Genomic DNA, 20,996 nt, shown 5'->3' on the forward strand with positions numbered 1-20,996 from the left:
GCCGAGGGGGGCGGCGGGCCGAGGGGGGCGGCGGGCCGAGGGGGGCGGCGGGCCGAGGGGGGCGGCGGGCCGAGGGGGGCGGCGGGCCGAGGGGGGCGGCGGGCCGAGGGGGGCGGCGGGCCGAGGGAGTAGGGGAAGCCGACGCGGACGAGGGCGCTGCCGCGGAGCCTGTGGCGCCGGCAGCGACAGCACACCGCTCCGGCCTGGGCGGGAAGCAGCAGCCGAGCCCGCCCGCCCTCCGTCCCTCCCACCGGGGAGCTCTGCGCTCCGCCCGCGCCGCGCTGACCCGGAGCAGGAAGCAGGGGATGGCGCTCCCTGACCCCGGCGTGGCACGGAAAAGCTGCCGGGGCCGGGCAGCGGCGGAGGTGAGACGGAGCCGGGCGGCGGGAGCGGGGCAAGGGGCCCGGCTGGGGGCGGGAGGGGCCCTTGGGGCGGGGTCCCCTGAGCCCCCTCCTCGGCGGGGAGCTCCTGCGGCAGGGGGGCGCCTCGCCTGGGCCGGGCCGGGCGCGGCGGCCCCCCCCGGAACGCCTCAGACCCTCCGCCTCGCCGCTCTCAGCGGTGGCGGGCCCTGCGAGCTGCCTGCGGCCCCGGCCCGGTCGGTCGTGGCGCGGCAGGGACGGGACCCGGAGCCCGAGCTGGCGCGGGGTGGCGGCGGGGCAAAAGCAGGTCCTGAAATAAGTTACCGCCTCCCTGTTTGTGCTGATGCTGTTGGAAGACGCATAAGTCTGTTTAAGAGAGAGTTTTTTTCCCTTGGTTTCCCTGTGTCTGCCTAGCACAGACCTCAGGTGAAGGGGCGGCAGAGGTTTACGTGAGGTGTTTTTGCAGGAGTAGTTTTAATTGGCCTCTTTGCCCCTTTTTATTTGTATTTTACCTGTTGCAGTGCAAGAGTGACACTGTCTGGAGAGTTTCTTTGATGCCTTTGACACTTTTATGTGCAGTAAGAGTGCACGACTGATTTTTTCTTTTTTAATATGTACATTTCATGCCTTTTGATTGCTTCTTTATGGATTTCTCTTGTTAAATGGGGTCATCTGAAGCTTTTCGTGTTCTGGCTGCTGTGTGCAGACTGATTCAATAAAACCAAAAAGAAGCATTGGTGTTAGAGACAGCTAAAGTAGCCTGGTTAGAAATTTGTCAAATCAAACATTTCTGTATGTAGCCAGTTGTTTTTATGTTTGTTACAATTTACAGGGTTTTTCACTGGTAAAATGTTGAAGCTAAAGCTTGTGCAGATGCAATTTACTTTCTTAATCCAACAGTTTAAGATATTTACAGTTGGAAGTATCTTAACTAAACTAGAATTTAGCAGGCTTTGCACAGACATCTGAAAAATCCGTTGTGGATTTACAGCTGTAGCTTCTATTCTGATAAAGTAAGGGTTGCAGTTAGGCTGTCTGGATTTTGGCAACATAAATAAGGCCGTCTGCATAGCAGATTTCCTTTACATTACTAGCCTGTGGTTTGAGCTTGACTTCAGATGGTAAAAGAAGCTGTATATAGTTTGGGTTCAGACTTTTTTCTTTGTTCTGTACACTAGTGTTCTTAGAGGTAAAGAGAATGGCTTTTCCTCTCTTGTCAGCTTTGTATGTAAGTATCTCTCATGTTTTTCTGTAAGTTACTAAGAAAGTTGTACCTAACAGGCCCCCTCCTCCAGTGAGAAGATCTAGTCCATTGAATGTCCTTGAACTGCAGAAAGATGATGAGGAGACTGAGACCTGACTAATTCAGTGCAGTTAATTTCATGGTCCTGTGCTGTTTAAAGTTACCGTGCTCCTAGCTCGGTTTAAATGTGTGTGAGTCTTGTGTCTCGACCTAGGGGTGTAACTTGCAGATGAGTGGGATGTCACAGATACTTGTGTATGGAGGTGCTTTGACCCGATTTTGGGCAGTGGAGGGGCACAAATACTTGTGGTGCCCTCTGCTGACTGTTTGACTGCCCCGACAGTGGGGTAGCCTCCTCTTAGGACTCTCCACATTTGTACCTTTACCTTAAGAATATGTGTGTATATATATATATATAGAGAGAGAGCGCAATACCTTAAAAATCAGTAAGTTGACTTTGAGCATGTGGAACAAGTTATTTTCTATAAAGCATCATTTGTGAAAGATAGATTTGTGGGTTTTTCCTTCACTTCATTTTGGATTCCAGCTGTGTACAGGACACTGAACAGGGTGACTGAAATCAGTTGATCTACCAAGGAAGCTTTTCTCACTTACCTGATGAGAAGGTTTATGAGAACACCTGGATTGTTTGTTTTTTGTTGTTGTGTTGGTTTTTTGGGGTTTTTTTTTTTGAAAAATACTAGTGCATGAATTGATACACTATGGGAAGGAGAGCGAGTCTGGTGTTTTGGTTGGGTGGTTTGTTGTTTTGGGGTGGGTTTTTTTTGTTTGTTTGGGGTTTTTTGAGTTGAGATATTAAGGTATGTCTTCTGACCATAATTGCTATAACAGCCCTGCTGTTTTATAATGAGCAGTGCATAGTCGGGAAAGAACAAAACAAGTTTAAAGAAAACAAGCAACAAACCACACATCTGTCAAGCCTGATGGTATGCAGCCTCATATAGGAGTATCTTTTCTACATATATGAGAACAGAAAAAGAGAAGGGAAGGCATGATTCTTGTAAAAACAGATTATAAGGGATAAAAAGTAACAATGGATGATCTGAAACTTCAGGTTTGTCATCCCACAGTTACGTAAATGGTAAGCCAACAACAGATCTAAGAACTGTTAAGTCCTCTAAGTTCTGAGTCAGGATGTGGTACTTTCACTGTGACTGGTGACAGTGATGTGCAAATTATTGTGACCTTTCTGTTTTCCTGCTGTAATGCTAGTGATAATACTTGAGTATCTAATGATTAATTTTTAAAAATGCTTTGAATATCCAACCTACTGTGAAATTTCCAGTTAATGTATTATTGCAATATCTAACTAGTTGATGTAACATAAGCAACATAAAACATTTGCTTTTCTCAGAAGGTTCATGAATGATGCTCAAAATGGATTAATTTCAATTTGGTTAATATTGAGGAATTTATTTTCTGTTATTGTAGAGGTATACTTAATTTTATGAGTGCTAGCATGCACAGCAACAGCAGTATTTAATACATAGGGACTAGGAAGAAAGAAGGAACAAAGTTATTCCAGAAGGAACACTTAACATTTATGTAGAAAAGACTGTCAAAACAACTTCCATAATAAAAAAGAAGAATGTCCTAAGGACTTCAAGAGATTTATCCATTTTATCGACTGATGTGTTTGCAAAGTGGTACAGAAAAATTTACATGCCTTAGGGTATGGAAAACATGCATTATTAATAGTATTTTAAAAGGCTCTCTTACTTCATTGTTGCCAGATGGGATGAGAAGATAAGTATCCTGCACTGCAAATGGCCTCCTGTTTGACGTTTATTGTTTGCTAGTCTGGAGTCAGTTTTGGTGGATGAAGAAGGTTGATGACTCTAAGGTTTGTACTAGAAAGCTGATTTTCTGCTTGCGTTCCATAACGTAAAAGGACTCTGTGAAACTCGGAAACCCTTTGTGTCTGGGCACCTTAAAGCACATGCTTTAAACAACTGCATGTTGCTGCAATCATATTTTAATGAAAAATGGTGGGATTCATTATTGGGTTGCAGGTCTTTTGGGCAATAAATATTGCTTTTCCAGCCTGGATAATTATTTTGTGTAGTCTAGGTCTTGTATGGTTTTTATTAGCATACATCTTTCATCTTTATTGTAAAGGCAACTTAGGAAATTAAGTAATTAAATGAATTTGACAAGGTTATTGCTTAATAACTTAACAGCGTCTAAGCTGTATTCAAAAGTATAGTATTTGACTTGGCTAATTTCTGATCTAATTAACAAATTCTTTCAAAGCTAACGCATTGTTAAATACAATATTAGGATAACCTAGTAAAGCAGACATTTCTTTTTACAATGCAGCTTCATTTAAGTCTTGGTCTATAGCTGAAACAATATAGTGCTTCTGAACAGGTTGGAGCTTGGACTGAAGGATGAGTTTGAGGGTGGGCTTTACTGTGGTTTGGCCTTTTTTTTTTCTTAATTATTTTTTACTTACAGATGTTTGACAGAATCAAATCATCTGATGAAGCTTCTGCTTCTTCAGCACAAGGTGAGAAGTTTGAAGTAGATGCTTTCATTGCAGTTATTGTTTTTTTAAATGTAATAATTAACAGCAGAAGTATTAGTTCACTTTGTAGTTTCAATTGTGTACTTTGATTTCCTAAATTTCATTGTGGAACTTAGATGGATGGAACAAGTGATTTCTGTATCATCCACAGAGTTTCCATGTAGATGTAATTTTATTGTCCTGTAATAAACTTTTTAAGACATGCTACATCTTAACTTAGTGATCACAGATATAGCAGTATAAATGTAGATTGCCTGGTCTTGATCCCGGACAAATCGGTAGAAAAATTCCCACCTACCTCAATTGTGAAAGCATAAAGCTTATTTTATGAAGCTCTTAAAGGAACTTTGAGGACAAAAGGATCTCTCTCTCTCTGCATGCTTTCTCGAACTCACTAAACTTTTCATCTTCCTTTAAAATAATAGTTTTGATGATGCAATGTAAGAGAAATAACTAATTGCAGATAAAACTCTATTCCATCTTTTTGATTTTTAAAAAATTTTCTATAGGAGTCAAAAGACATGGTGTTGAAGGCTCTCTACAACAGAACAGCACTAGCAGGTAAGTTAGGTAATTATCTGTGTTGGGTTTGTGTGTGTGTGGCAGGGTTTTGGTAGCAGGGGAGGTGCTACAGGGGTGGCTCCTGTGAGAAGCTTCTCAAAGCTCCCCCGGCTTTGTCGGACCCATCTGTGGCCAAGGCCAGGACAATTAGTGACGGGATGGTGGCTGCGCCTCTGTGATAACCTGTGTAAAAAGGAGAACCTGGGAGGAGGAGGGCTGAGGGAAATACCTCTGCAAACACCAAAGTCAGTGGATGGAAGGGGGGGCACAGGGAGGGGTGCACCGCAGCCGAGAGCCCCCCGCGGCCCGTGGCGAGAGGGCGGGCTGTGCCCCCGCGGCCCGTGGAGGACCCCACGCCAGAGCAGGTGCCTGCGCCCAAAGAAGGCCGGGACTCAGCGGGAAGCCCCTGCTGTTGTAGTTCGGCCCTGGGAGGATTGCAGCACGCGGGAGGGATTCGTGCTGGAGCAGTCTGTGAAGAGCTGCAGCCCCTGGGGAGGACTCATGCCAGAGAAGGTTCGTGGAGGACTGTCTCCCATGAGAGGGACGCCATGGTGGAGCAGGGAGTGTGAGGAGTCACACTCTGAGGAGGAAGGAGCAGCAGAAACAACTTGTGAGGGACTGACCACAACCCCCATTCTGTGCCACTGTGGGGAAGGAGGTAGAGAAATCGGGAGCAAAGCTGAGCCTGGGAAGAAGGGAGGGGTGGGGGGAAGGTGTTTTTAAGTTGTGGTTATACTTTGCTGTCCTACTCTGTTAAGTGGTGTTGGTGGTGGTGTTTGAATTAAATGGATGTTCTTTTTCTTCCCCTAATGAGTCTGTCTTTAGCCTGTGACCAAAAGCGGCAAGGCATCCCTCCCTGCACTTATCTTGATTCCCGAGCCTTTTGTTTTATTTCCTTCTTCCTATTCCTGAGGGGGAAGGAGGGAGGGAGTGAGTGAGTGAGTGGCTGTGTGGTGCTCAGTTGCCCTCTGGGCTCAAACCACGACATGATCTAACTGGCAGCTAGCTTACTGCTTATACAAAATGAAATGGAAGGAATCTGTTTTTCAGCCTTACCTGTTATCTTGTGTAATGTATCTTGGTGATGCAATATAGATCAGTTGTATGGTGGAGGTCCTTTTTATCTTGTACCCACATACCATTAAAAACTGTGCAGAAGATGTATTGTAGTGCCCAAAACTAATGTGTGGGTGTCAAGTTTCTTTGTCTTTGGTCTGGGTTTTTAATTTCAAAATACTAAAAATCAGAAGAATATAAATATGACTCTGCCTTTTTCTGGAGAGACAGTTATCTTCAGATTTCAGCCAGCTGAAATTAGCGTTTGTGTTACCTGTGGGTTCAACCTGTTATCCTTTGTTCTGCATTTAAGAAAAATTTTCTTTAGTGAAATTTGCTTGCGAATACCTTAAAATATGTAGTTCTACTTGCCATTACAATTCTGAAATAGAAATGTTTATCTTGGAGGTTTATTCCAGTTCTATAGTAAGATATTTATTATTTCCATAGTAAGAACATGAATTAAACAACCCAACATGTCTATTATTACCTGCTTCTTTCAGTTCACACACAGGAGAGCAAGAACGTACTCAACCTGGAGTATCCACTGTGCAAAACAGACAAGGATACTGCAACTGCTGCCGCATACACTACAGCAATCTGGAACAGGTGAGAAGGCTTCTGCATAATTCAGCAACAGCTAGCAAAGAGTACCAAAAGGATTTATCAGCTAATAAAATGTCAGTCTTTCCACTGAACAACCAGTGCTGAATGAAAAAATCATCAATTTGTGAATTGCGCAGTGTATGCACTGAGAAGAAGATACTTTTCTTATCTGTTGCCTGTTAAAAGATGCTGGTGGAGTGGCATGGCTATTGCAGTCTGCTTTTCTGAAGTGACACATTGCTGTGTATTGTATCAGTTCGGTTTATTTCTGTGGCTTTAATCTTGAGATCTGTATATATTGTAAAGGATTAGGGTTATTATGTTGGATATCAAGGCTGAAGACATTTGATTTGAAGACTCTGTCAGTCTCTTGTCCTTTAGACTTCTTAAACTAGAAGATTAAATAGGCTTCTAATTTCTATGTTTATGAAAATTTTGAGTTCGACTGAATTATAGGATGTTTACTCATATGAATACAAAAATATTTTAATAGTAATTTATTTTTTTACATTTAGAGTATTTGTACTAGTTACAAGAGACTTGTGAGCAGTTGTCAGAGCAGCTAATTTAGGTTCCAACTCAGATGTTTCAATACATTTTAGTATTATTTGAGACTCCCTAAGCATGCTTAAAAATTGTACTGAATCAAGGCTTTAAAGTAGAAAAGGCTCAAGGCTTTTTATTTAAATATTTTCTAGCAAGAGTGTAATGTCTAACCGGGGAAATAGTTTTGAGGAACAGGCAGTGTGTTAACATAGTATTAAACTAGTCATGTCTTTGATCTTTCACCAGCACGTTTTCAGCTCCCAGCACAGACATTTTGCCGCTTGCGGTAGGAATCGTACGGATACCAATATCTTGGTGAAGCGTTTCCTGGAAGATGTTTTATGCTACCATCCCCACAGATACCATGACAACAGGTATAATACAGCTGGCTGGGGTTTTTTTTTGTTTTTTTTTTTTTTTTTTAATATGTGTTGGTAGAATGCATGTATTATGAGTTCGTATTTCTGTTCATCTACTGAGCAGTAAATTTTGCCCATTTGAGGTGAAACTTTCATTCTGGAGACAATTTAGAAGAGTGCATTTATATAAACACTGTCCAAGTATGTTGCTTTTGTATTGTCTCTGCACTTTTAAACTTTGTTTCACTGCTTAAGAATTTGATACAACACTATTGATAGCAATTAATTGTGAAGACCTGAAAAAAGAAGGAATATATGGGTCAGTGAGTACAGTGGCAGACTGTACAGTCTGACATGCATTTACAAATCCTTATAATTGAGGCTTTATATATGTTATTATAGTTCTTTTAATTATGGGCTTTATATATTTGTATAGCAGTATATCTTATGGTATGTTTAGAAAGAGTCCATAATTTTTGGCTTATTGTTTCTGGATAATGTCAGGTGAATATTTATGTGTTTATTTTTTCATTATCCTTGCAGTTCACACATTCAGTTAATACTTAAATGAATTACATTAATTGGCCAATTCATTAATGCTTAGATGTTAGAAAAATGTTCTCTTTATTTACCATGTGTATGTTTAAGAGTGCCAAGGGGGTCAGTGTGTAAGTGTTTCTCTGTAGATGAAGGGAAATGAATTAAATCTCATTCCTTGTTTGTTATGTTCTGCAAGGCAGACAAAGATCCCAGTCTGAACCTTGTACAGTTTATCTTGATACGCAGCTCTTCTATGGATCTGACAAACAAGTAGAAGGGTGTTTTGTCTGAAGGCAGTCATAATATCAAGAATGTGACAGAACAAGCTAATAGGCATGTCTGTGCCAAATTAGCCCAGGACATATACACATCACTACAAATAAATAAATTAATCCTGCAATCTTAAATAAACATAATCCTTCTAGTTTAAGAACATTCACAATTTTTTTGCAATGGAGAAAATACAGCATTCACTCTAAGGCAATGCTTAAATGAAAAAAAACCTTCTTGAGGTGTCACTAATACAGGGTTATTCTTTTGGTGAATGAAATCTACTGACTTGGTAAAACAAGTTACCCATGTTTCTCTAAGTTGTGGGAAGAAGGAATGGAATAAGAAATATAATGTACAAAAATCTAGATGAAACTGGATGGAGAAGAGGGAGGAGTAATCCCATATCTAGACAGTTTGGAGATTTTAAAAAAGCAAAGATGAGAGTGTGAATAGATTTATGTTGTGATCCTGCTCTGAAAAATGACTGAAAAAAAAAGTCATGTTCTTAACTGACATCTGAGGTAAGGATTGGATTCTCTTTGTTCTTACATAAAAACACTTAGATTGATACCAGCTTCACTCAGTTCTTAAATACCTGGTTTTACTGTTTAGTTGAATTCACACAGGGGATCTTCAGAGTGTCATTTAAAAGGATTATAGAAATACTTGTGAGACTTGATTTGTTTTGTAGAACCAGTATACCTAGTAGTGATGTGGAAAAAGGAAAAAAAATCATCAGAGCTTTGCTTTATACTGAATTTCAAAGGATTATTGGTGTTCTATCTCTCTGCCCAGTAAAAAAACCCACAAACCAAGTCATTCCTTCCTCCAAACTCTCGGTGTAGAAGATGTTTATGTAAAGAAATAATATTGAGCATTCAAGAGAGTAAATCTTCACTCTGCTTTTGGAGGTAATTTGTAGCAAAACTGTCAGAAGTTCCTAACTGTGTAGAACTATAATTCTATTCCCTCCACCTCAGAGACATCTGCTTATAAATAAGTTTTGAAAATTGCATATAGGCTGTTAAGTGAGCTAGAAGCCTAGGAATTTGCTATAGTTATCCATACCAAAATCCGTTTAGTCCTATATTTAGTCTTCCAGCAGCCTCCAGATGCCAAGTGTTTCACGCAAAGATGGAAGAACTCTGAATAGAGAAAGTGAAAAGATCATTTCTACTGCCTTTGGCCTTCGCTTTAGGTCTAATTTGGATCTGTAAGATTTTTGAAATTTGAACAAAGGTGCTTTATCTCAGAGCTTAGGTGGACAAGAATGCAACTTTTCCTTTTGAGGAACTTTGATGGTGGCTAGATATTACAGTCTTCCAGCTATTTTCTTCTAATTGTTGTTCCTTGAGCTAACTTGCCAGGTACGTCTCTAATAGCTTTTTGTTGCTATGAAACTTTTTGTATTGCCACCTACAACTTGCTTATGATCTAAATGTTAGCGGTATATTTCCCACCCTCATCTTTTGTAACTGTAATTATTTATAATAGAAAAGTTTTCCTGTGGCATTTTTTTCTTCAGACTTTCAGCCTGTGATTGTATTCCATATGCATTACCAGGAATAAAACCAATTATGGTTTTGTGGTCTGTGGCAGGTATCAAGTAAACATTCTTTACAGTAAGGAGGAAAAATATAATTTGGCATCTCAATTATGTCAGTTTTTTTGTTGTTTCCTTGAACCTAGACAGCCATATCTTCTATAAGATTCCCACTTCTGATATGCATGAGCCATGACAGCTACAAATTTAGTTTCACTTAAATAGTGCATTATTACAATATGTAAGGTATATGAATTCACACATTCTTCACTCCTACACACACACACTCTCTTTCCCCACACACTGTTGTTAAAGATACGGGAACATGTGTACATGCTGTACATCTTGTACATGCTTTTGAACACTGTAAAATTGCAACAAGTTAGATAGGCATGGTGGCCTTTATCTTCTAACTTCTGGAAAGTAAACAAAGGTGAAATTTTGCAACATCAATTTTTGAGGGTTTGGTGCTTGGATTGAAAAAGAACCTGGAGTCAGCTCTACCTGTGGAGCTATAAGTAGTGAGTCTGTAATAACAAACATCTTGTTTTGGGGTGTGTGTTAATACCGCTTGCACCATTAGTTCAAATCAAATATTTGCAGTCAATATTTGATATGTACATGTTGCGTTTAGCATGAGAAGAAATTTGGTAAGACATAAATCCCCTTGCATTCTAGCTGGTCCTCAGAGATTAGAGGGGCTAGGGGTGGCTGGGCTTATCTTTTAATAGGTATGCCAATTGGAGCCGTAACTATGGGTATGACCCAGATGCCTGAACAGCCTGTGTGCTGTAGGTCCGGTTGTGTTCAAAAGAAGCCGTCAGATTCATGAATAGTGCAGATTAGTGGCTGTCACTATAGGTCTGACCCAGCCCAAACAGCCCATATACTGTAAGTCTGGCTGCATTCAAGAGAAGCAGTCAGATTCACAGATAGTAGGGTTTATTTTCATGCAACATCTACAGATTCTTTAAGATTGCCTACGACAAACGCACAAACTGCAGGTTGTCTCTATAGCACTACACAAAAGAAAAACAATTGCAATCACACACAGAGTTCCTGGGTATACACTTGGTATAGCCGAGGAAGTCTTAACAAAAGTGTTCCTTCTGGGGGGTGGGCGAAAGCACAAACCAGTCGATCTGTCCCTCCATTTTGGTGTCGGATTATTGTCCCTCCAAGTTAGGTACAAACTTGGGGTACTATTTATTTTAGTAGGTGTGGTGAGTGGGTGGGACTGTAGTCAAATCATTATTCTATCATTCATACATAATTAGTTTCATGGTGCCAAGGGCTAAGGCTGGTTTTTGTGGGAAAAAGTGGGAGGACAGGGAACAAGGTCAACTTGGTACGATGGATGCAGCTGGGTTGTGTGGGAAAGAAGGGAAGAAGAGGCACAGAGTTGTCAGGCTGCTACAAAAAAAACATATTTTGAGGGAACCAAGCAGAACAGGAGATAAATCTGTCCTTGAAGTGGAAGAATGGGACCGTGCAGCCTGCACCCTGCTTTGCATTCCTCCTTGGCACCACATCAAACACCAATCACTGGACCTCTGTCTGGTCCTGTATTTATTCTGGGCACTCTGTGTCAAGGAAAATGTATACTTTGCAAGTGTCTTACTGTTTTGCTCTTTTGCCTTCCTCACACTGCCGACACCCAGTTTTCCAATACCTAATTTCTAATACCTAACAGTATATCACTTCAGTGAATGAAGAGTACTATGCTAATAGCCAAAGTAAAACGTAAGTTACTTCATTATGAATAGCATGCAGTGCTTTATCACTTTTTATGTAGACAGTGTGATTTTTATTATGAGTTGCAGTGACTGGAGGGGACTTGGATGTTCAGGATATTCATGTGACTGTCCTTGTGTTTCCTTGGAAGGCTTTTTTTTTGTTTGTTTGGTACATGCTGCCTCAGCCCCTGCACTGTGAAATAACTTGTAAGACTTGATCTTCTTACAACTTTCGTTTCCATGCTATTTTGCATTAAAAAGTTGTTTCGTTTATGACTGTTAGTGACTCTGTAGTTCTTCTCATGTGATGTCAGTAAATAGGGTTTTCAGCACTCATGGTACTTAGTATGCTATGAAGCAGTCTGGGAGCTGTTAGTAATTATTTTGAGAGGCCATGGAGAATGTGTGATGTTTCACAAGGACTGGGGAAGAAGCAAATGTAGCTATTGTCAGTTATCAGTAGGGCAAAGAGAGGATCTGCTTAAAAGTCCTTTGCTTAAATTACAGTATTTCCATGAGAACTGAATAACCAAACTGTTCATAAGAATCTAGAAGACAGTGATGAGTAATGATTACTGCTGATTTAGTCGAGAAAAATCGCATCAGGCCATCGTAATTTTCTTCTTTGACAAGATAACAGATCTTGTGAATAGAAGAGAATCATACATCTTGGTGCCATCTGTCATGATCGTGCCATCTCAAAAGCCCAGCTTTTGGCATGTTCTTGTATGAGGTTCATAAGCAAGCTAAGGAAAATGTGATTGAAGATTAAATGGTGATGAAATGAATGTGTAGCTGGCTGGAAACCTGTTTTCTTAATTGTTAGTGGCTCAGAGAGAGAGAACAAAATCTAATGATGGATCACAAGCCTTATCACTGAGCCCTATCCTGAGGTTTGAAGTAGATGTTTTCAAGTATGAGTTATTGGGGGGGGGGGGGGGGGGGGGGGCGGGGGGGAGAAGTTTTGTTTTGGGGGTGATCATATGAACTTTGATTTTCCTGGACTAAATCTTGTTAGCTCTGTAGAGTTCAAATGTCAGTTTTAAATATTGGGGGGTTTTTAAACATTGGCCAAACCTATCATTTATTTTGAACTATAAAACAGTTCCAAGCTGAGAATTCTTTAGTCTGTCATCTCTTGGTAAAAGGCTGAGACATAGCTATATTCAGATAAGTTCTCTTGTGATTTGTTTTTAAGTGTGAAGGAGTTAGTTAGAAATACTTGCTACAAGTTTGCTTGGTATCAGCTGGCTTTATTAATAAATAATCTCTGAGACTTTCAAGGACTTTTGCACATGTTGACTCTTAAGCATTGCTAATTCTGTTGGCTCCTGACTGATTTTTAACTTTCAATAAATATGGAAACTGAATGTTTATAACCAAGGAAATTACTGTACAACAAAATTTATTCACAATGCTTTTGTTACCAGCTGAATGCACTGTAAGAAGTTCATGGCTGTCTGCCATATATCAAAGTAAGCACCTATTAGAGTCTCACAAGGTCTGGTTATAACTTTCAAATGAAACATAAAATTTTCTCTTCAGTTATATTTACTTTTATAAAAATTATTTTCATTGGATTTGCTCAGCTGTTAGACACTGGAGCCTTGTGGGTTCCTGTGTTGCATAAGAGAAATAGTCCCTATCTGTCTGGTCTGTTAATTCTGCAAGACATAAACACTTGTATTTGAGGCAGTCCTAAAGACAGATCTGCCAGTTACAGAATATAGAAAAACCTGCTGTTGTCACAGTGAGGCTGAACAATCATAACTTGGCTTCTTATAGAAGTGAGTCAGGAGCTGTGTTATGTCTATGAGAAACAGTAAGCATGGAATTCCTTGGCAACAAGGGCAGAGTTCCTATCAGACAACCATGTTTTGTAGGGAAAGGAGCATTTATACTCAATGATATTTTTATACTGTGCCATATTGTAACATTCCATTTCTCCACAAAAGCTCAAAATTAATGATAGTTTTACCAGTAAAATAACCTCTTTACAAGCTCACAAATTCAAACAAAGGAAATGTCTTTATTTTTTATTACTCTGCTGTATTTATAAAATGGTTTGCCCATTCTTAATGGGTGGGTGCATGAGGAGGGTAACTGACTAATGCCCATGTTATCTTTAGCTTTGTGGAACATTCCCCTTCCTTTCTGCCTCCCCTCCAATTTTATAAATGGAATATCTCTACTAAAGTAGCAGAGCTGGTAACTTGAGTTGGTTCATTAAGTGTGATGCACTATAGGTAGTTACTTTCTGTTTTGTTTTTTTAAATACTATTGTTTGAAAAATCACAAGCATATTTACAGTATTTATATATGTTTTTTTCCCTCCCCTGTAGACCAACCTATGATGACATGCCACTTCCCATCACTTCAGAGGCTGCTAGGGTTGCTTGCCTGTCCCCAGAAGAGATGGAGAGACAGAGAAACAGAGACAGACAGGAGATTTCCAGCAAAGATCAGGAGTCCATTGGAGAACTACGCTCTTCTGCTCCATGCCTGTCTCATGAGGGCACAAAGAGAACTTCTGTAACACAAACATTTACTCAGAAACTAGAAAGAGGGCAGGAACGTGTTACGAGAATATCCCAGCAGCCTATGGGTATTTGTAGCAATGAGAAATGGGATACCCTGAAAGATGTTCAAGTTGCAAATCATAGCCATGAAGGTCAGTTTACAGCTGTGAGCAGATGTGATAAAACAGGAATGGAGGTATGCAATAGTGATGTGTTAGTGAACCGGTGCTTGAATCCTGCTCCGGCACTGGTTCATTCAAAACACCCCTCAGTTTCTCATCAGAACCCTATGTACAGCCACAGCAATTCTTTATGTATTACCTCAGGTCAATCTCTCTCAAAACGAGATGGTTTACAAACTCAGGATGAGACTTTGGTGTCTGATTTCCATCTCAGGGATACTGTGGGTATCAGCAGCTCCCTAGATCTTGGGACATCCCCACAACTAGCAGGATGCAAAAACATGAACAGAGGTGATGAAAGTTCAGTGGGTGAAACTACTGAAGATGTTATTCTGAAATACTGCTGTGGAACTACATCTGAAGAAGTTTATTTCAAAGAGGAGAATAATCCCTGTTTAACTGTTTCATCACTTCTGGACCATACTCAGTTAGAAGGTTCTGAAATGAGTTTTGACTGTGATGCACCTGTTCAGGCAGGAACAGACTTACCCAAGGCAGCTATGAATGATATAGAATTCCTAAAAGAGGTCCAAATATGTTTGCAAGATAAAGACTATGGTACACAGCTGTCTTCTGTTTTAAAAAGTGAATCAGTAGAGAAAATAGAAGCAGTGAAACAGGATGTCGTAGTTCATGCTGAAGAACCAGTTCTTCCAGCTCTGCCTCATGTGCCTCCTTCTTTTGTGGGAAAGACTTGGTCTCAAATAATGTATGAAGATGATATAAAAATTGAAGAACTTGTGCGTGATTTCAGGGAAGGTCGTTTTCGCTGCTACTTTGACAGTGAATCCTCAGCCAACTGTACAGGGAAGACCATGAAGAAAAAAAAGCAGAAGGATGAAAAAAAGAACAGTATTGTTGAGGGTAATAAAACAGAAAGTGCATCAGTTAAAGCATTGCAAGAATTTAATGATGCTTTAAGTGGTGGCTCTGATTTTGATAACCCATCTCTAGCCTCAGATACACTATGCAATCCACAGACTCCTAAAATGCCTAGGAAGAGGACGTGGCGCCTGGCTTCAAGATGCCAGGTGGTTAAAGTCAGCCATGGCACCCAAACAAGTCTATTGAACTACCCTGTAGCAAAAAGAAAAATGTCTAGAAGGGAATCTGAGCCAGCTGATCAGAAAGCAAGCATCCTGTGGCCAGAGAATGAAAAAACACCAAACATGAAAACTAGACTATGTGCCCTTAAACTTCCGGAGTCTTATAGCAAGATTATGAGTCCTATACAGCCCAAGACAGTGGTCTATGTACTTTCGTGCCCAGAGATAAAACAGTGTAAAGGTAAACCTGTAGATATTCCCCAAATGAGGAAAAATCGTAACTCCACAGATAGCAAGGACTCTGTAAGGTATAAATACAAACAGTGTTCTTTTAAGTATTACGACCCACTGACAAACCGAATTCTGAAAACGCCTCCAAACAGTACAGCTGGAGAAAAGGCCAAAAAGCCCTCCCATGTTCGACAGCTTTTCAGAAGTCTCAGCTTTGATGCAAACACGAAACTAGCTGATGCACAGAGAGAAAGCGCACCATCAAAGTCACTCAGTAGGTCGGGCTTCTATAGTTCATCTTCAGCATCTTTCCTGCCAGATCCAGGTAAAGGGAATGATGCAGCCTCAAGTCAGAAGTCAGATGGATCTTCTCTTTCCACAGAAAGAACAGATTCTCTGGTATCTGGTCACTCTGAGAATTCTTTTAAACACCTGATTATTTCCCCTTTGAACTCTCACCAGTCTGTGGTCGAAGGAGATGGTAGGTTAACTCCATTTAACAGTAGAGTTACCAAAACTCCTTTGACCTCCATCAGGAGTGAGCGGTTAGGGAGGGAGAATCCAAAGGCAATATGGAAGAGAAAAGAAGGCACTAATAAAGAACCAGTTTTTTCCAGTAAGGCTGCAGGACCTGTGTCTGTCAGACGTACTGTTGGGAGGAGAGGAAACAGAGTAACCACAGGCAAACAAACTTCCAGAACTCAAAAACAGCAGAAAGAGGGGATGAGAAGGAAACTTCATCTTCGTGCCCAGAAATCATCTGCTTTCTCAATCCATAGATGCCAGACAAGGAAAACTACAGTGGGAAAGCACCTTAAGAAAGAAAAGCCTGATGCTAAAAAATTAAAGGCGAGGAGGAAACCAAAAAGAACCTTTCTGAACTCAACGGTTGTCACAGGGATTCCCGAAAAGAGGCAGAAAGTCACATCAGAATCTTTTCCCAAGAAGCCAGAGTGAGCTGCTTCCAAAGTCAGGAACTGGGAAGTGGAGATTGGGGTCACCCTAGCACTGTGAACCAACCCTCTAGAAGAACTTCTGCTGTACCGTTACTTCGAAACTGTCTTGTTCTACCAGGTGAGAGCTAGCTACTGAAGGAACTTTTTTGGTTTTTTACAGCCAGCTTCTGGAAAAAGATTGAGGAAAAGGAAAGGGAACAAAAGGAGGTCGTAGACGAAGCAGTTTGAAGTGCTAGAGCTGCAGAAAGTGCAAAGCCAGTTTAATGTGAAACAAGTACAACTGTAAACTCAGCTCTTGTTCCTGGAATATGGGGACATAATGTATTGCACTGTTCTACTGTGTAAAGCTGCAGAAGTTGTGCATTTGTGTTAAAAAGCACTTAGAATCGAGTTTACTAGACTTCACCTGTACAACAGAAAAATGAGCTTGAATAGTATCATATTGTTTTTATGGTATTATCAGTGCGTAATAGTGCACTATAATAAGGTAAATTAGAAGCTGTATTAATTAATTGTGCCTATTCTAATTTTTTCACATAATTCTAAAGTGCAAAAAATGACTCGGTTGTTATGCTAGAAATTAAATGAAGATACATAAATCTGGGCTGAATTCTGTGTATGTATTTTGTGTTTGTGTATATGCACACCTCCTTCAACACGTAAATATACTCGCCTATGGAGCGGCATTAAAATCAATACAGTATGATACAATTCAGATCAATTCAGTGCTTTCTGCAAATGAAATATAATTGTACATATTTTTATATTGACTTTTTTTCTTGAAACCGTGTCCAAAGCAGTTATTTTGGGCAAAAAGACACTGTGGGCTCTCATCAAGCAATAATGGACCACGCTGGTAAGGAAATATATGTCTCTAGGGCACTGTTCAAATTGTGGTAGCTAAAGTCAAATCTCAAATTCCAAAAGAGATATAGGCTTACAGTTTTGTTTTTCTTTTTAGATAGCTTATTGATTAAGCTTATATGTGAATTTCACATTCCTTAGTTGAGGGGTGGAAGAGTTATGATACAAACAGATAGCAGTGAGTTGTTCTAGTATTTCAACTTTAAATTTGAGTTTCTGTGCTTTTTTGGTTTTAATTTGGTGTACTGTTGGTTACATTTTTATGTACTATAAAAGCTTTCATTTTAAACGTTCAGTTAAGTATTTAAAGCAGCATCCAAATACAGTCTGACAGATTTTTGATTTTTTAAAAAAAATTATTTTGTTTTTGAAATAGAAGTTTATTTCTGTGGATTAATTTTCCTATAGTTGTCAGTATACACAGAATCTTAGGATCATATCGCAAGTCACTGGAAAATGAAGGGTTATATGAGTTCTTATAGCCCTCTTCACTAATTGTGCCTGTATAATATTTTGTCTGATATAAAACTGATTTTTTTTAAAGCAAAGTTTTAAAGGAATGGTTTTTTATAGAAAGGCTAATTTTTAGATAAAGCAAGAGAAGATTTTTAAATAAAGTTTGTTTTAAAGCAAAGCTTTAAATTAACTCTCTATAGATAAGTCCCATTCTAACATATTTTTATGATACAAGAATGTTTTCCTACCTAACTTCTTCATCCTACTTTTCACAGTATTGTACACATGAAGAGCATGGATTTTGTGTGTTAATAAAGTTTAATGCAGATTGTTCTTTAAGATCACTAGCGCATATTTGTTTACAGCCAAAAATATTGTTCTCCATATTCAGTGCAAGCTTGTGTTTCTCCAGCACAAAACTTTTCCTTGAAACCTTGAGTAATAAAAACATCTTGAGGAGTATAGAACGACTAATATTTTTAGCCTGTAATGTCTTTTTTTTTTTTTTTTTTTGTAAATAATAGACCCCCTTGCCAGGGTGGCTTTTTTTAAAAAAGAAAAATATATTAAATAAAAGTGTAAGTAGCTACTTGTATTTTTCTTTAAAAAAACAAACCAAAACTCAACAACAAGTATGAAATGTAACGATTTTTTTTTTTTAAATAAGACTTAGGCTACAAGTCTGGAAACATTTCTGTGGTTGAGAGTGTCAAAATAAGATTTACTGTAAGCTTGGATGTTACTCTATGCCTCACTTCTGACTGTTCAGAAGCCTCCTGTGTGTGTGCTCACCAACTACTAGGAAAAACAGGGGAGACTGTGATATGGAAGTAAATGTGGAAACTTGTTTGGAAAGAGAGTTGGTGAAGATATTTGCAAAAGAAAATCGCAGAGACGCTCAAAATATGTTCATGAAGGAGAAAGAAAATTTTCTGGGGCCTTGGGGAATTAGTCAAACACCTCCCTATTAGATAAATGATACAGATTCTGCTGCCATTATTGAACAGCATGTTTCATTAGTGTTGCTGAAACTTTGAAACACTATGAAGTCTCCAGTAATGGAAAACTTCAAAGCTGGAATACTTTTCTCACTGAAATTGATGGGAGGGTTGTTTGGTTTTGGGTGGGAGGTGGTTTGGGTTTTTTTTTAATCTTAGTGGACAAAGATGTTTGTCAGTGTGATTGTGTGGCAATCTAGAGAAGCAAGAAAAGGTAACTGGATTAAAAAGGAATAAAGTCATGCTTTCTGAATCTAATTGGGAGCAGTTAGATCCAGGATATTTTCTAATGGTGAAGAAAAATGTTATTTCTTCTATACATATGTAATTTTTGACCTGCAAATTCATACTGAAGTTTTTTTAGACAGTTCATCGTTTAAAAAAAGCTCTCCCCTCACAAAGTACTCATGCAACCTTTTAAAACAATCTCATTCTTAAGGAGCCTGATTTTTATTATTTACCTGTATTATGAACATTGAGTGTGACCCAGACTCACCCCGTACCAGACATAGTAGCAAGTCTCCAAAACTTTAGATGTCTGACACCTGCACCTAACAGTTCTTCAGTCCCTTTTCTGATAGGATTTTTTGCTTTCTAGTTCTTTCTCACAAGTTTGCATCCAGTGTTCTTATAATTGTAGTATGAAAGTGCTCCTCTCTGGGACTCGGATAAAATGAGGTATTTAGTTGTATTTATAACGAGACTATGACTTAATCTGAAGTTGTGTTTAAGTTCCATGCTAAATTTGTGCCCAAATTAGAATATGTGGTTTTGTGGTTGTCATACTTGGTGAGGTATTTTGCAGTACTCTTTCTTGATGCTGTAATTTTTTATCTGCTTCTCTGTTTCTACTGTCTGTGATCATTTGACACAATGTGAGTTAGTAAGAATACCGTGATATTACATACCTGTCCAGTGCTGTTGCTGGATGTTCCTTCTTTGTATTTTCAATTTATTTAATTCAGTTTTATTGTTTTCATGTTCTTCCTCAGTCATGCATTTGGATTTTTTTTTTTTTTTTTGATGTTGTGCAGAGCTAAATCACAGAACAGGATATTCTGTTTGGAAGTAAATCAGTGACAGGTAACAAGTGGATGGTGTCCTGATCTGAAGTGTAGAGGACAAGCTGGAATATGTGCTCCTGTGCTTGGGAGTCCACTTCACTGAGTATGTGAGACAGGAGTGGGATGATGATTCTTGATTTCTTTATCTGTCTTCCTTTCTCCTTCCTTTGGGGTAACTCGTGAGAATGGAGTAATCTGAATTCATACTTATTCTGGAAATAGAACGGTGTTTCAACTGTTGATGTTTTGGGGACAGATAAGAAAAATAAAGTGTATCTCACTTGCTAATGCAATTAAAAGCCCAGAATTTTTGTCTTTAATGATATATCTGCTATGAATTACAGCATTCCCAATAATCCTTTTCAGAAAACTTTGTAGTAGCATAGGTCAAAGTTTTGTTCTTCGCTTGCTCATGTTTTGCAGTTATGAATTAATTCCTTCAGCAGAACAAATCTTGTTTTAATAAAATACAGACTGAATTTGCATTTTTGTAGTTTCTTTATTCTTGAAGTGGAATTTACCTTGAAACTATTTCCTATACTTTGTTGTGGAAAGAACACCACAGAATGCAAAGGAATAAGCTACCGCTTGAAGGCCAGTCATAATTTAAGCAGCTGTTTGCTGCTGTATGATATCTTGACCCAGTGAAGTCTTCTCTTGGCTTCAGTGAAGCCAGGATTCATCCCATCCTGTGGCAACCAAAACAATGACATCCTAGAATGGCACTGAAAAACCATCAGATGTATTGTGGATGTCTCAGTGCATTTTGGCAGCAGGAAACCAAGAAGCACCAACCACATGGCAAGGCCAATTCCTGCAGAACTTAGTCATGAACAGTTTTTTCAGAATGCGCACTTAATAAATGAGGGCAGTGGCTGGAAGTGTCACAATGTTAACTAGCTTTCTACTTTATGCAAAATGGTTCGGCTTCTCTGTAATCATAGACCAAATCAGTCCAGATTATGATGTTACAATGTGCGCAGAATGGTCTTCAAAGCTGTGTGCAAAAATACATTTAAGAGATTTTTCTGGTAAATGGGATACTAGAATACCTTGAACTGTAGAATACTCTGTGTAGAATACCTTGTTCTTTAAACTTAGTATTTGCTGTTTGTAACAGTGCCTCTTTAAACCAGCATGATCTTTTTGCAGGAGAAATGCACACAGAGGTGTCAGTTTGGATCAATAAATGGCTGCAAGGTGTAGGTATATTGTTTCTTGAGGCCTCGATACGTCATAAAATTTCAGGACATGCTTTGCAGTTTTCAACCCATACTTGAAGATAGCTATGCATTATGTAGTTGGCTGAA

At 39.5% G+C, this 20,996-nt stretch overlaps 1 protein-coding gene across 1 annotated transcript; it reads left to right on the forward strand.

The window, feature by feature from the left end:
• Positions 1-306: 306 nt before the first annotated feature.
• On the forward strand, positions 307-20,164 carry ZDBF2 (zinc finger DBF-type containing 2). Its single transcript, XM_074911156.1, has 7 exons — positions 307-365; positions 3,357-3,466; positions 4,081-4,132; positions 4,660-4,711; positions 6,271-6,376; positions 7,166-7,293; positions 13,713-20,164. The coding sequence occupies exons 2-7, from the start codon at positions 3,443-3,445 to the stop codon at positions 16,303-16,305; spliced, it is 2,955 nt and encodes a 984-aa protein (XP_074767257.1). The 5' UTR covers positions 307-365; positions 3,357-3,442; the 3' UTR covers positions 16,306-20,164.
• The last annotated feature ends 832 nt before the right edge of the window (positions 20,165-20,996 follow it).

This window comes from Athene noctua, chromosome 7 (genome assembly GCF_965140245.1).
Source record: "Athene noctua chromosome 7, bAthNoc1.hap1.1, whole genome shotgun sequence".
NCBI lineage: Eukaryota > Metazoa > Chordata > Aves > Strigiformes > Strigidae > Athene > Athene noctua.